Here is a 16,887-nt window from a genome sequence, read left to right on the forward strand (position 1 = left end):
TAACACTGGAGCAACACAAATTTTGTAATCTTCCTCATTCCAGCAAGACACGGGTGAATTGGAATTGAATTGAACTCTAGGGCTACCTGGAACTATACTCTTGGAAAATGAATCATCCATAAATAACTTAGATTTCTTGGGATCAATTTCCCTTGAGCCACAGACATGCCTCGTTGCCGTCAGAGAGGCTTTTGCAGCAGCTGCCTTGGTGTTTTTCCAGTGTGATCCTTCAGTGGTTAGAATCACTTGAAAAGCAAGAGTATGGACATGCAATCGAGTCAGCTGCCTCTTTCTTCCTTTTCCATAATTCCCTCTTGAAATCTTGTAAACATCCCTCATGAGATCCAGCACTTTTGCTACCCTTGGTTTCTGACTGGAAACAACTGTAATGTTTCCATAAAGGAGTTTACTCCATAAGTTAGGAAGCTCCTGTTCATTCATGCCAATAGAACTTGAATAAGGTATTACGTACTGTAAAAGTTCATTAAAGAATGTTTCTTGGTGAAAAGGTGCCATTTCAAAATGGATTGGAACATCCACAGTCTCAAGGAAAGATGACAGCTTTTCTAAAAGTTCACCACTGTCACCAGGACTAAAGACTGGAAAATTGTCCAGCATATGAAGACCCGAAACCACCAATATTGATGGCAAAAAGTATTTTAATTTCTCCTGAAATTTTTCCATTGATTTCAAGTAAGGATTGTGTTCATCACTATGTAGCACCAATCTGTTAGCTCTTTGTGACATATAATTTCCCCAGGGAAAGTGCGCAGGATATTCCAGCAGCAGATGGATATCATCAACATCCACAATGTTTCCCACTGTAGTCAAATTCTCAGGTAGCATCTCCAGTAACTCTGCAGAAGAATCAGCAGCAGCAAGAACATGACACCCATCCAATGCAAGTCGTTTGCCAATTTGTAATCCACTGCCTCCAATAAGTTTTCGAGTTCCTTCAATTTCCTGGGCTTTGATAATCATCTTACGAAAAAGCTCCTTGTCTGACATGTAGCGCCTGAGAAAAAAAGACAAAGGAGTTATTCATTGGAAAGATGTATGAGCAATAAATGAACACTTCACTTCACTTTTCTCTAAGCCTTTAGGGGAGAAAAAATACAAAATGCCAAGCCATATTTTGAAACTTCCTACAGAATAAATTGATCATTATACCACATTCTTCTTTCCTGAATTCTATGCTTCTGAAGGCTGTTTTCGATGCATGTGCTAGGAGAGTAAGATGCACCCTGATTTGAATCAAGACTATAGATAATCATTAAAAATGGTGTGGCTTATCTATGCTTTCAGAGTATTTGTATTTCTCCCCTTTCTTTCATGAGAGAAATTGTTGCTTGTCTTGTATTCGAAATGCTGTTTATAAAGTAGCTTAACCCATGACTTAAGGCTGCTTTCCATATGATTACTAACATTGCTGAACCACTCTACAGCAATAATTGTTGGCACTATGTTTAGCCTTAATAGCACTCTGGATAGCCTACATAACACACAGGTTAGCCCAAATATCACTGACTCAACAGTGGTTAGCTCTTAATTATAATAAGAGTTACCCTTACAGACACCTTATCCCACTTTGACTGTTACTTGTAGTGCCATTTCGTCATTGCATTGATTAATTTCACAGCTCCGCTTAACTAATTTAGTGTTTACCGTAAGACTGATTATAATTAATAAAGAACACAGACATGTTTGGCATAAATAGGGTCAACAAAATAATGTAATAATAATTATTACAATGTTAAAAGGAAAGGCCAATGAAATTTAACTGTTCTCCACGACAAGAATCACAAGAAAAGTGCAAGTGGTAAGTACTTGCTACTTCTTGGTGTAAAACACAAAAATGTTTGCAATGACTTATGACTGCTTTCCAATGCATTTGACAGCTGTTAGCAGTAATTATTAAGGATTATTACTGTGGGCACTTTCCATTCAACCAAAAATTCTGTAATATTCGTTATAGTGACAAATGGTATGGAAATTTCCTGGGAAAAGTTCGAGGAAATCTGGAAATTGTTGAATTTCAGAAAAGCGAACCATTCAACCAAATATTCCAGAAATTCCAGTATGAAAATCAAATGGAATGGAAATTTCCAGGAAAATTTGTTTGAAAATTTGGGTATACCTTAGGAGGTTGTCCTCTTTTCCGGAAACAAGAAGATCTTTAAGATCTTATAACCGTGCTTTTAAAATTTATCTGTTTTCTTAGCTCTACAGTCGCAATGCAGGGCAGATTCCAAAGCAGTCTTTGATGATTCATTGATTACTGTAGACAGATCACTTGATCAACACAAACTGTATTATTGCACCACCAGTCGTAGCCATTGTGAAATCTCCGATGACGTAATCGTCTTAATCTGGAACTTTCATCAGGATATGTATGGGCATGAAGACACAAACACTATTAACAACAGCTTTCTTTCTCAAAAGTCACGATTAAATTTAATTGTTTTTTCCCTTGAGTAAAGGGCTAGCAAAGAAGTCACGAGTGACATAATTCAAGAATTGCGTTATCCACAGCTATCTTTAGTACGGTGGTTATTTCCCCACCAATGACATAATCCTTGCATGTTCTGACAAGTTCTTTGCTTGGCTTGTAAATATTTAATTTTCCTTCCAATCTATGAACTCGCTGCGATGAAACAGCCAAAGAATGTACTTCATTTGCCTAAAACCACACGAAATACTCGCAAAATTGCAAATAAATTGCTGGCCATCACTTCTGCCGAAATAAACTTGCAAAGTAAACATGACCTTATTCGTCACGTAGCGAAAGTGAAAGCTGCAATGTCAGCGCATTCCATGGCTGACGTAATTCCTTTTTATAGCGTATTTATTATTTCCCTTCGAATCCAACGCTTTGATAAAATCAAAAGAAAATATATTTTACCCACAGTAAACAAAACAACATCTGTAACATTGTCCTTGTATTAATCTCTCAACAGCTTTTGGCAAGTAAACATCACAGGTTGCATCATTCAAAATTTGGCCGAGTGGAAGTTTGGGTCTGGTCACCGACAAGAATAAAAAAAATAAATAAATAAAAATAAATAAACCACGGGCAAACCATGAACCGGGCTCGGCCCATGGCCGCGCGGTTAATTATGTAAATTTGTAATTTTCCATTCAGCGCTAGTTCTTTTGACAATCACAGCAAGTAGGACATTCCAGGCAAAGATGACGGCAACGCAAAAATGGATTCATCTTTAACCTTAGAATCTCGCCACTTGTCTGGCTAGAGAGCATTTAATTCCAATTAAAATAATGCCCCCATGGTGTACTTGTTTGTTTTGCATAGGCTGGATAAGAAAATGTACAAAGACTTATAACAAGTGCAAAGAATTGCACCACTCATTAAACCCTTTGATTTGCCAACGTTTTTGCTGCCATTGTGGTTTGTATAAGGTCCCTGCTGTTGCGGTCTATAAAAGTCACCATGTTGACATATCAGTGTTCTGTTTGCTTCTACATGTATATTTTCCATTTTTAACCTCAGAGTCACAAAAGTGCAGCTTATCGTTTTCCACTCTGGAACATTCAACTGAAAAATTCTGTTCCATTCGCCCAGAAAATTTCCAGAAATTCACAATGGAAGTTTTGGTTGTGGCCTGTGTGTTCAGCACTCATGGCAGTTTATGTAAGTGTTACTGTTTCATGGCTAGTGCTGCTTCAGAGAATTGATTTTATCGATTTCAGATAATTTGAACCTTAGCTGGAAACCGACCAAATTGAACAGAAAAGGTAGTGAAATTGAACCATCCCTATGGTTAAGAACTAATAAAAATGCAAGAATAAATTGACATATTACATAAAGTCAATAGGTGATCAGTGGTTACTTCTGGTTTTAAAACATGCAATATTATTCATGTATGATTTTAAGGAAAACAACCACTTTTTTAAGTTTAAAAGACATGTTTCGACAGAACTTCTGTCATCTTCAGTTGAATGAATGATTACAAAGCAAGTTGAATAATAAGTAGGCAAAAATGCTAATTAAGACAAATAGTAACAACAGAACGTGAAAAGGTGTAAATTAAAAGGATAATTTTAGATTTACATGGTGTAATTGCTGATTGAGGCAAGGTAGTTCTTTTTGAATATGGATGGCCTCCTTTATCTTGAGCTGAAAGCTGGTAGTGGCGTGATCTAAAATATGAAAGCAGTCTATTGAACACAATGAGCGACAACGTTCAGAATTCTGAAGATGTTTGAAGATGTGAGAGGCCTTATCAACGGCTAAGTGCTCACGTACGCGTGTGGAAAAATGTCGGGAGGTTTTGCCGACATAACAGGCATTACAGCCCGCACATGTAAACTTATAAACTACACGTGAACGAAGCCCGCCGGGGATAGGGTCTTTCACACCAAAAAGGTTACCTATCTTAAAGGAAGAAAAAACTAATTTGATGTCTAAATCATTACAATAGCGCTTGATTAAGTGTCGAATCTTCTTCTGAGTGATGACAGAAAAATGGCCTATGTACGGCAGCTTAAAGTAAAACGTGGGCGAGGTGGTAAGGGGGTAGCCCCGGGGACAATGATTGCTATGGGCCCCAGTGATGTAACGGTTAACCACTTTTTCAATTAAATGGGCAGGGAAAAGGTTCTTTTTGAGAATTTCAGTAAGCTTGGTTATATCCTCGTGTAACCCCAACCAAGTGTTGTTGAATTTTCAATGCTCTAAAATTTTATTTTATCGTAGGTATGTTGACGACACTTTTTGTTTATTTCACTCGGAGCACGATGCTGTTATATTTTTTGACTACATTAACTCTAGGCACCCCAACATAAGGTTTACTATGGAAAAAGAACTTAATCGCAAATTACCCTTTCTAGATGTTCTTATTGATAATAGTGACACTAATTCCTTCCTAACTAGGGTTTACTGTAAGAAAACCTTTACTGGGTTATTAACTAATTATTTTAGCTTCACCTCGTACTCATACAAAGTAGGTCTCATTAGGACTCTTGTTGACAGGGCCTACAAGATCAACAACACTTGGTTGGGGTTACACGAGGATATAACCAAGCTTACTGAAATTCTCAAAAAGAACCTTTTCCCTACCCATTTAATTGAAAAAGTGGTTAACCGTTACATCACTGGGGCCCATAGCAATCATTGTCCCCGGGGCTACCCCCTTACCACCTCGCCCATGTTTTACTTTAAGCTGCCGTACATAGGCCATTTTTCTGTCATCACTCAGAAGAAGATTCGACACTTAATCAAGCGCTATTGTAATGATTTAGACATCAAATTAGTTTTTTCTTCCTTTAAGATAGGTAACCTTTTTGGTGTGAAAGACCCTATCCCCGGCGGGCTTCGTTCACGTGTAGTTTATAAGTTTACATGTGCGGGCTGTAATGCCTGTTATGTCGGCAAAACCTCCCGACATTTTTCCACACGCGTACGTGAGCACTTAGCCGTTGATAAGGCCTCTCACATCTTCAAACATCTTCAGAATTCTGAACGTTGTCGCTCATTGTGTTCAATAGACTGCTTTCATATTTTAGATCACGCCACTACCAGCTTTCAGCTCAAGATAAAGGAGGCTATCCATATTCAAAAAGAACTACCTTGCCTCAATCAGCAATTACACCATGTAAATCTAAAATTATCCTTTTAATTTACACCTTTTCACGTTCTGTTGTTACTATTTGTCTTAATTAGCATTTTTGCCTACTTATTATTCAACTTGCTTTGTAATCATTTATTCAACTGAAGATGACAGAAGTTCTGTCGAAACATGTCTTTTAAACTTAAAAAAGTGGTCGTTTTCCTTAAAATCTTTACATGTCTGCTGCTATCTAGACCATTCATGTATGAGTTTTAAGACTGCTTCTCAATATGGTCAATAGCAGTTAGAAGTAATAAAGATTATTCCAGATGTGAGTTTGGGGCTTTCAATTAGCTGGAATGATTTCAACATTCACAAATATGTTTGGGATAAATGAAAAGGTCCAGATTGGTGATTTTTTAATTGTTATTAAAATGGCTATTTCTTTGGTGGATATTTTCTTGATCCACACGTGTTCTCCTTTGTAGTGAACACAGTGAAGAGGTACAGAGAATTCAGCACAGTTTTATATGCTTTTACACTTACTTGATATGATTAATTTAGAGTTGATAACTCTTGAAATGACTTAAGTTCCTTCTGAATGTAACTAGGCAAGAAATCCATAAATCAAACTATAGACTATAATATAAAGCTTTCAAAGTCACTGATAATTCATCAATTTAAAACAAAGAAAATCACAACCATGAAGGAGGTTTGGATACCCCCGTCTTAATTGGCACAGATTTTGACGATTTTACTTTTCATTTACTCCTTAGTTCTTGTTTTGATTGAGAAGATATTTTTTTCATAGTTTATTTTGATACAATATTGCAACAAATTACAAAAGTAGTGCAAAAAAAGAGGGGTGCTGCAACCGATAATATTCTTAATGAAAAATAGTAGATAACGTTTACGATAATAAAAATATTACAAACAATATGTCTCTCTAGCTTTGTACAAATGTATATAGCTGGGGGAAAGGGCAACATAGTCACGTCAAGTCATTTGTCTATCTCAAACTGGATAATAAATTTGGATATGAATTCAGAAGTATCTTGTTTATTTTGCATTGTTTTGCAAGCATAGTGGTATTGCTTTGCATATAACAGAAGAAGACGCAAATCCTTTGTTTGGTTATCAGAAAGATTGGTGTTTGGTGTTGGTAAATTGAGAAAGCATTGTAGCGAGGTTAGGCTGACATTGATTTGGTGTTAACTATTGAACCATTGAAGAGACTCATCTCATAATGTCAAGAGAGATTATTGACAATCAAAGAATGCATGTTCAATGGAGTCATTTTCACCGCACAGAACACATTTGACACAGTCAGTTATTCCAAATCAATGAAGTTCTTTATTAGTGACTAGTATTCTGTGCAACAACTTGAAATAGAATTGTCTTAACTTATTATCCCGACTGATTTTATAATTGTTTTGGATACCGTTCACCCAATTGTCAGCAACTTCAGGACAATTTTTCCGCCATGATTTAATCGCAGTAGGTTCTGTTTTGATTTCCTCTACAAAAAGTTTATAACTGCTTGCAGAAAGTTTTCTTTAAATTGAGAGTGATATCTTTAGATAGTTGGGAATCAACGTTTTCGCAAATTGAATTCAGATCCCCAAGGTCCGTATGAACTGATGTGTAACTTTTGAGATAAGGGGGAATAGCTGAGGTGATTTGGTAGTATTGCAGAAAGTTAACTTTGATGTTATATTTATCGCTGAATTCTTGTGGTAAAAGATAATTACCTTGATTGTTCAGCAAGTTTTGCACAAAAAGAACATTACTATCACGCCAGGCCTTCCAAAAGACCAATTTGTTTTCTATAATTATATCTCTGTTGTTCCACAAAATGAATTCGCGTTTCAAGGGATCTTCGTAATTGCTACGCAGTTCTTGAAAGTGAAAGCCTGTGAACAGGCTCCCGGTGAGCCTGAACAAAGCAAGGGAGCCTGTAGACATTCTATTGATGCTGCCATTCTGTGATACCAGCTCCTGGTATCATGATATGATTGGTTAAATCGCTGATTGTTGACATCTTTGAAATACATATTTGACAGATCTTTGTAAAATTACACGACTCCCACGGTTCGCTACAATAGCACATTTGCCGTTCTTTGTTAAGTTTCGGTCTCTCGACCTCTCGTTATTTCACAAGTGATTATTCTGAAGGGTACTTTATGCTCTGTTACGAGAAGGAATTTTTAGTAGAAGTTAGTGGAGTGGAGCAGTTTGGCAGAGCAATAGCAATTTATTTTAAAGGTCAAAGGCATGGTTTCCGGACTTTCCGCTGTTATCTGCTTGTTGCTTCTATCATGTGCTAATAATTTCTTTAGGCTCATTTCAGTATTCCAAAATATGTTTTAAGCTCTCTAAGTATTGGCCCTGGAGGGACAAAGTTAAGTTTGAAATATTCCATGTACATGTTGCTTACTTGCACTCTATATTATGACGCCCGGCCCGGCTATTTGATTAGCTCGATTAGAACTGTTTGCAAGTACCATAAATGTAGCTTCTTGACAGGTCTAATTACCTCATTGACTGATTTGTTACAGGCTTATCACCAAGGGTGGATAGGCACATCAAAAACAAAGTCTACAGGCTCCCCTGCCCCACCCCGATTGCTTTGCTCTCCGAATTTTTCCGTTTCGCACTGGCCAAAATATTTTTCCGTCCTCATCGGGAGTCTGTTCGCAGGCTATGAAAGTGATCAAGGAATTCTCAATAAAAGAGAGGGATTTTTCTGTCTAATTTCTCGACACTGTAATTACAGTTTAGAAGAAAAAGGAGTCCGCCATGTTTATCGAAGTAGTAATTAGGGATTGCCGTCCAGGTGTCACGAGTGTTATTTAAGAGTTTACTTATCTTTACTTATCCAACTGAGACGTAGCGCTTTTATAACAGTCCTGAAGCAGGGAAAGCTTAGCCCACCCTTAGATAAGGGGCGGAACAGAACCTGTCGCTTGATCTTCTCTCTCTTATTATTCCATAGGAAAGCAAACAGTTTACTTTGGGTTTGTTGTATCGCTGTTTCTGGGACAGAAAGCATGGAGGCAGTATAGATTAGCTGAGACAAACCTAGAGATTTTGCTAGCATAGTTCTTCCAAAGAGCGTCAGGTCCCATGACCACCATATATTAAGTTTCGTTTCCATTTTCCTTATTTTGACATAAAAATTACTGTTGTTGTTGGCAGCTGCATTGTGGGAAAGGTAAGTTCCAAGGAATTTTATGGGATCTTTTGGACACTGGAATTTGAAAGGCTCTATCTTATTTTTTCTCAAAGCACCAATCCACAAGGCTTTTGTTTTCTTTTCATTTAATTACAAACTGGACAATACTCCAAATGAATTAACTATATTCATGGCATTTCTAAGTGATGTGGTATCTTCAAGAATCAGGGTTGTATCATCTGCAAACTGTGAGTTCTCAGTGTTCTGTCCACTTGGGAGTTCGATGCCCCGGCAGAGTTGGTTTTGGCGTATTTTGAGGGCTAGCATTTCAACCACTAACACAAACAAAAGAGCTCAGAGGACACTCTTGACAGACACCTCAAGAGACTTTGAAGTAATTACTCGTGAAACCCGCATTCATCACACCACTGATTGAGAAGATATATCAAACACTCGAGACAGTGTTTCATCGGCTATTCAAACACCTAGAATTTCAATAAAAATACTCCACTGTAAGTTGTATTTTCAACTCTCTTTTCGGTGTTTGGATATCTCAACGTAACAGTCTCTCGTGTTTCATACATGTATGTGACCCTCCATGGGAAAGCAGAGAAAAAGGTGAACACACAGGCACACGTGCCATGGCACAGCATGCTAAGCGTGTCGCTTATCTCACAGATATGTGCATATGTTAATGCAATAAGTAAAACAAAGAGTGTCACAGTAGATATTGTTTTGCACGCTTTTGTCCAAAGCAGTGAGCTGTTTGACAGGATTAATGTGCTAAGACACGCGTGCGAAAAAACACCCATGCAATATAGCACGCGTGCATTAAGATACAGTTCCCTCAACAGCCACCTTTTCGAGCCTTTTAACATGACGAAACTCATTTCACCCAGTACAAATGGATGAATCTAAGTGAATAAATACATGGTAGACACATACGTTTTTCATTTGTTTATTATTATAATAATTATGAACATCAGTAATCAAGTGTTGAGATGAACCTTGACAATAATTATTACAAATTATAGCGTTGTTTTGTTGCTTGCTTGATGCACATTCGCAGTTCAGAAGTGGTAACCTACATTGTAGCACGTGATCAAAATCTGCCCCGATTAAAAATAGCCATGTTTGGTACGAAAATGCTGCGAAGGTGTTGTGCAAAGTATTGGAAGCATTTTCCAGTTTCACGGTACAAACCCAAACTAGAAATCAATGTAGATGCAGAAACTGTACCCGTGCGTTGTCTCATGGTCAAAGGTAAAATTATCACATGCTTAATTCAGACAAGTGGAACGAAGTTCGTTGCTTGCTGCAAATTTGTTCTGTCCTATAATGGGTTCTTGGAATTAAACATATCATTTTATTTTAGCAGTGATCCATCTACCTGCGCGTGCTGCATCTCAGACTCCTAATTTTCCTAAAAGATGCACAAATTTAGTCCCAGATACATCCCACTGGATGCAAAAAAATTACCTTCTCTCTATTACGATCATGACTTGATGACTTTTCTTCTCTATTTATGAAAAATTTTAAAATACGTATCAAAGTAAGCAGCGCGTGATCATAAAGCGAATGCCATTACGTTCTGGTCATTGCAGGCTCAATTTTCACGATCAGCAATATTTTACTGAAGTGTATGGTTTTCAACGGCGTCGACAAAACCAGGATTGGACCGGACCGGACCGGATCACAGATCAGATCATGGACCGGATCACGGATCAGATCATGGATCGGATCACAGCCAAAAAACAACAAAGTTTTAAAGAAAAAAAAATCCCCCAAAAAATCAAATCGTTTATAAGATAATAATAAATAAAAAATAAAGGTGGAAGACTAAAATATGTTAAATGAAAATAAGAATCCTGAATTTGACACAATGACATGTTAATTACAGAGAATGACAAGAGGTCATTTAAAAAGCCACATAACCGCTTAATTTACGACAAATTTAAATTGTAATGAACAGGCAGATGTAGTTATATTTGAATGTTAGTTGGCTCGAAGCTTGCTTGAACCTCCCATTCTCATTGTTAAAATTGTTGTTCGTATCAGTAGCTAATTCTCGGCTACATCTTCGTGTCAGATGTGAGCACTACAGTTTGTGTTACAGTTAATGAGAAAACTTGCGTACAAAAACTTATGGACATGGCTTGCTTTAAAGGAGCTATGTCATGATTTGCGCACCTTGTAAAAACTAGCCTAGTTTTTCAAGTTCGTCATTTGCAGTCCTCATCAATCTTTGCCATCCTTAACGATCCTCATTTCGTTTTGATTTGTTCTTGCCTCTTAAGTGTTTTTTATCCTAGAACAAGATCATTTTAAGGTTTTATTCTATTTAAAGGCAACTCTTTACAACCCTTAAAAGGACTCTAAAAATCATGACGTAACTCCTAAAATGTTGTTTATTCTCAGGTTGCGTTATCGTTCACACTATTGATGTTATTCCTATAATTTTTCTGTAAAACAGCTATATTTCCTTGAAATACAAATGGTTTGTTTCGTTTTATTCCAGTGCGAAAGATCGTATTCTAAACTCACATCTTGTAAAAGTATAGACTTGTCTCAAAAACGGAAATTGTTTGAAATCATCAGGTGTTAAATTTTTTTAGTGGTTTTAGTTTTTGTGTTTCGATTTATATGTTCGTCCTATTATTACCATGCTGACTCTTTTTATGACAGTTTACCATTGATGCAAGTGAATATACGAAATATCATTTATCTGAACTGCGGAGAAAGATATGAAGACATGATTGATCATCGCAATTATACACACAACTTAAGCAGTCATGAAATTAAAGCCTGAAAAAAAATTCAGGCCTGAACGGGACTCAAACCCATGACCTCTGCGATACCGGTACAGTGCTCTACCAACTGAGCTATCAAGCCAACTGGGAGTTGGTCACATTGTGAGTTCGTAATATACCCGTAGATGGTGAAGAGTGCAAGTGAATATGCAAAATATCATATAGTTGAACTGCGGAGAAAGATATGAAGACATGATTGATCATCGCAATCAAAACCCAACAGCCTGAAAAAATTCATCTGTGACCAGCTCCCAGTTGGCTTGATAATATCACACCTGAATTAAATAAAACTTTCTGCTCACAGTAGTCACTCTAGTGTAATTTGCTCAACAAAATTTTGAATTTTGAATTTTTTTCCTTGATCCGATCTCTGATCCGATCCGTGATCCGGTCCGTGATCCAGTCTGTGATCCGGTCCGTGATCCAGTCCGTGATCTGATCCGTGATCCGGTTCGATCCAGATTTTGTCAACACCGGGTTTTTGATTCCATACACGTGCTTTCTGTCTCTTCTTGCTTGCTTTCATATTGCGGACATTGTTATTCCAATTATGTGCGACCAAAGAAAAAACTTAAGCCCCTGGAGGGGCAAACACAGCTCTCATTTGCAAAACGGCCCGAAGCGAGTAAACATCAAGAACAAGATACAGAAACTGCAATAGAGAAGGATGATGCAAAAGCTAATGAAGACAATGAAGAATCAGCACAAGCAAAATCTGTGAATCTAAGGAACAAAGATTATTTGAGCCATGGCTCAAAATATATTTGTGGCTGGTCTACAAGAAAAATGGAAATTATATGCACTGCAAAGTCTGCTTGGGGGCTCATTCAATTGTATGTGTTATCCATAGATACAACTCATATAATGATGAGTGTGGGACTCCCACTCCTGTGTGTGAGTCCCTGGACTCACTACTGCTTTTTTCTAGATGGATCACTGTTTAGTATCAATTTCAGTGGGTTAAAGTGGCAGAAGAATGTATTTTTACAAGCGAATTCATAACACTCAAAGCATTTTTTTTCACTCTGGATGATAGCCCGCTCAAGCTCTTGATTTTAGTCGCCTGGCTGGCGACTTCCATTTCAAATCCAAAATTCTAGTCACCATGGCGGCTAAAATGGTTGCAACTTGGAAGGTTGGATACTCATTGGTCTCATTGAAAAGGGCTGGAGTCGCTGAAAATCTGTGAGCATGTGTTTGGCTCCAAAGTTTGCTTTTATGGCCATCGCTGCATAACTCGGGTGCCAGCCAAGCTAAACATGTTACTGATTGTTGAGATGAAAGAACCGTGCGTTGAACATTAGCTCTTTGACACAGCTAGCGTGTCATTTTGCACAGTTGAAATGCATGACATTTGACCCACTGGTGTGTGATTTCACACAGTACGGAGTTTGACACTTCATTGTTCAATGAGACACGCAACTTCTATTTTTACCGTGCAATAGTAACAACGGGAAAATTTTAATGTCGTGTGCCTTCTGACACACTGCTCCAAAGACAGTGTATCATTTGACAGACTGCCTGTTGTTTAGCACGTCATTTTAGCATGCCTGTGCACTTCACCTTTTCCCCTGTTCTCCCATGGAAGGTCACATATATATATTACATAAATTATTTTGATTGACACCGGAACTCACTCCCCTTGACTACCTGTGGCTAGAAAAGTTACCAGGATATCCCCAGCCCTAACCATAATCTGTCTTATCCAGCTGGTCAGCACAGTGTGGGACAGAGGGCGGTCATCCTGGAACAAGAACAAGGGGCCTTTGATCCAGATTTCCCCCTAACTCACAGGGAGGCCATAACAGATTGGAGAGCACAGAGGGGATAGTTGCCCCTATCGATGTGGATGAAACAGCCTTTGTGAACAATCTTCTTAGACGCTTTTAATCTAATCCATAGGCATGATGGGTTGGTGTCCAAATTGACTGGAATGTCTTGGACATTCAAGAGGAGAGCACTGAAAAAGCTGGCCAGATTGGGCACCGTAAACTAGATGCAGATCTCAAAAAGCCAAAATAAACAAAATTACAGGCAGCCCAGAACATACCATGGTCAGGAATTGATAAATCTAGTGAATTGAAAATAACCAATAAAATATCAGCAGTAATAGAGAGCTGCTGCGGGTTGGCTGAACCTTGGGAACATTTAATTCCCCTGACCACTCGCAGTATTCAAAGGCAGTTGGTAAGAATATCAGGGAAGCCCTGCTCAAGTAAACCTTGATATGGACCCGGCCAAAAAAGTAACAAACAGACAAAAGTATCCATTTATCTACAGTACAAGGAGAGCCATTGGGATGCAGTTTACCCATTTGGGTTTAGAATTCCTGGTTGACAGGGCTCGACAACTAGCCACAGACTAGTAGAAATTTAGTTTTGGCTTGTAGGTTTTTTATTTCCACCAGCCACTTTGGCTAGTAAACAAAACAAAATTGGCTGAACTAGTTTCTGTCTTCCTTACTGGAAGACAGATGCAAACAGTTTTCTTGGAAACATGGTCACAGATGCAAAATTGCATTATTTTGCTTTTCTCAAAATTTCATACTGGATATGATTGAGGGTTCTTTTACTGGTGGTAAAAAAGAATAAGGCAAAGAGGAGAGGTCTGAAAAGAAATGACCTCCATGGCCAAAGTGGAAATATTTCAGCAATCATGGAAATCCGACTTTCCATGTTTATTCACCGAGGTGAAGCAATGTTTTGCAAGTGATGTATAGAAAAACTAGAGAGACAATCTCAGATAGTGCAGAGTGTAATTTACAGCTCTGATACAGTTGTCACACAGGTCCTCACCCCTGCTGTTCTCTCCCTTGGTAGTCAACTAGGCCTTTTCCCCTTTGCAGAATATGAGTGGACAAAAACTTGATAAGACATAATCTTAGCAGTGTGTGTGTTTCATGTTTGTGTTTTGTCCAAAAATAACTTACAATTACCGTTTGTCAAGACGGTTTTAAATTCATTGTGGTATTTTATCTGGAGTTTCATTTATTTTGTAGCATTACTTCTCAGGCCAACATTTGTAATTTGATACTTTTGTTTTCCTCGCAAATGTATGCAACAAGATACCTTTGTTTCCACAAAAATATAAGAAAGATGTGAATTTTTTAACTCACCGCTGGAAATAAATGGAGTATAAAAGTTAAATTTCTACTGAAAAGTTGAAGAGGAACGATTTTGTTTTATTCAAAACGTAAATTTTCATTTTACTGATAAACAAGAACTAATCTAATTATCAAATAGTCACGTCGAATCACGGAATAGTGCATTCTAATTCTGTTGCCAGCCGCGTTTGTTTAAACAATAAAACCACATCAAACTAATACACAATGTTACATGTATCGAGTAATACAACTAAGGAGCATTTCAACGAGAAGTATTGAAGGTAGAGATCTTTACTTGACCGAAGTTATATCCCACATCGGTGAGTGAGTCACCTCATCGACTGATGAAATTAATTGGAGGTTTCAGGGTCTGCGGCAATAATAACAAAGTTTCTTTTGTCACAAATTTACTAGTTTTATATGTAACTAACGCGGGAAAGTTTCGGCTGAATATGAACTTTGGGCTACCCTCTCTTTCATAGAAGAGGAAACAAACAAGCTGCTAAGGAGAAGCAATATGTTCCCATTCTCTACTTCAACCCTGGCAAACACACAATAGTTATAAAACAGCAGATTCCAGAAGATACAAAGTCACAGTAGCATTCTTTACACTAACAAAGGAGAACTGATGTTACCTGAAACATAACTGCTATCCCCAGCCAAAACGAGAGTGTGATATCACTCATTACAAAAATAAAAGAAGTGTGCATCTGGACTTGAGAACGGGGTTTATCACAATAGCAACGCTTCAACGCATGCGTCTTACATGTTATGCTCTACCACAAGGCAAAGACCTCAACATTCATGGGTAGTCCCGTATAAAATCTATCTTTCACCTAACATATAGTCCATTTTGATGCTAACTAATCTGTGCATTCGTTTCGAGCAAATTGCTTTTGTTCTTAAGAGAATGGCACCCCAAGGATGGCATGAGATTTGCAAAACCATGTATATATTTTTGTCATGTTATCATGGAAAGCAACGTAAGTATGACACGTTTTGCGTAATGCACTCAGATACCTACCCCACCCAGCCCCCTTCCGGCATAGCTAATTGATCAATTAAAAATTAATTAATTAAAGTGTATATGACAGAAAAATTTTTTTAAGTATTTTCCTTCCTTCATACATGTAATAAACAAATAATGTTTTGAAAATGCAAAAAAAAAATGGATGATTTTTCATGGTCGAAATACAGCCAATTTCCCTATACAAGTGTCCTGGGAAACTGGGGACGAGAATTGTGTTTGTGACGTCACTGTGTTTGATAACATTAGAGAGGTTACGCATGATGTTAACGGCAGACAGCAAACAGCAAAGACAACTTCTGATTTTCAGTTCTTTTCTTCTAATCCATAAATAACGCCCACAAATATGTAATAACGTCTCCTACTATTCATTGCAAATACAAATAATTTCACTCTACTGTACACACAGCTGAAGAGAGAAGACAAAAGTTTCATTTTTGCCGTTTGCCGTAAACGTCATGCTTAACCTCTCTATTGCTGTGGCGCGAAGCCCCCTTGTTATTTCTCTTGCACACGGCTTTAAATGTGCCAGTGATTTGCTAATTTTCGACCCGCTCTGTTTAATTTGGTGATGTCGAGCGACTCCAAAAGTAGTGAGACTTTCGATTCTTCAGAAAGTATGGATGAAAGTGAGGATTTTGGAGAAGAATGGGGAGTGATAGAAAGCGACATAGCTCTGTACCAAGACGAGCCACTTGCTGAACACGTTTCAGGTGGCGAAGACAATAGTGAGGAAGAAAGAGACATCGATGGCCTTACTCCAACCATTTTGGAGGCGAGATATGATGGAACTGTGAGCGTGGATTCTTGGTTAGTAAATGAGCAAGAATAAAAGGTGAAATTATGTGAACTGGTTTGTGTATGCAACATAAGAGGATTGTTTCGACAGTTATTTTTATTTACATTCAGGTGTTCTTGTGAATGCTGCCAAACAGATACTTTATTTGGGTCAATCGAGTTTCGGTGCTGCCGAGAAGTCACTAGTACGTCAGCAAAGATGGTTTTTGATGGATCAATCGAGCATATTAAGTGTGTAACACAACATGAAGACTATGGCGCCATAACAAACCAAGCAGTTCTTATTCAAGTAGCCCCTTTATTGAGGAATAAGGATGGTGGGACTTATCGCCACTGCGGTGGAGTGTCACAAAACGAGTGAGTAACACGGAGCTAAAAAAAAAGACAAAACTTACAATAATCTAACC

General features: G+C 37.9%; 2 protein-coding genes across 2 annotated transcripts in view; one reads left to right on the forward strand and one right to left on the reverse strand.

Annotated features, from left to right (window-relative positions):
• The window catches only part of LOC110059139 (ADP-dependent glucokinase-like), a 36,144-nt gene that overhangs the window by 972 nt on the left and 18,285 nt on the right, over positions 1–16,887 (reverse strand). The window contains exon 2 of the mRNA XM_089289636.1: positions 1–1,015. This exon is cut by the window's left edge and continues 972 nt beyond it. Within this exon, the coding sequence (XP_089145762.1) occupies positions 1–1,015 (1,015 nt within the window). The remainder of the gene's footprint in view (positions 1,016–16,887) is intronic.
• On the forward strand, positions 16,254–16,870 carry LOC149112002 (uncharacterized). Its single transcript, XM_089289637.1, has 2 exons — positions 16,254–16,492; positions 16,592–16,870. The coding sequence occupies exons 1-2, from the start codon at positions 16,254–16,256 to the stop codon at positions 16,839–16,841; spliced, it is 489 nt and encodes a 162-aa protein (XP_089145763.1). The 3' UTR covers positions 16,842–16,870.

Source organism: Orbicella faveolata, unplaced genomic scaffold, assembly GCF_042242905.1.
Source record: "Orbicella faveolata isolate gen_17 unplaced genomic scaffold, um_ofav_v1 contig_2, whole genome shotgun sequence".
In the NCBI taxonomy this organism is placed as follows: Eukaryota; Metazoa; Cnidaria; class Anthozoa; order Scleractinia; family Merulinidae; genus Orbicella; species Orbicella faveolata.

Coding starts and splice junctions, on each gene's coding strand:
- LOC149112002 (XM_089289637.1), top strand. CDS start 16,254: ATGTCGAGCGACTCCAAAAGTAGTGAGACTTTCGATTCTTCAGAAAGT. Junction 16,493..16,591: donor ACTGTGAGCGTGGATTCTTG/GTTAGTAAATGA, acceptor ATTTACATTCAG/GTGTTCTTGTGAATGCTGCC.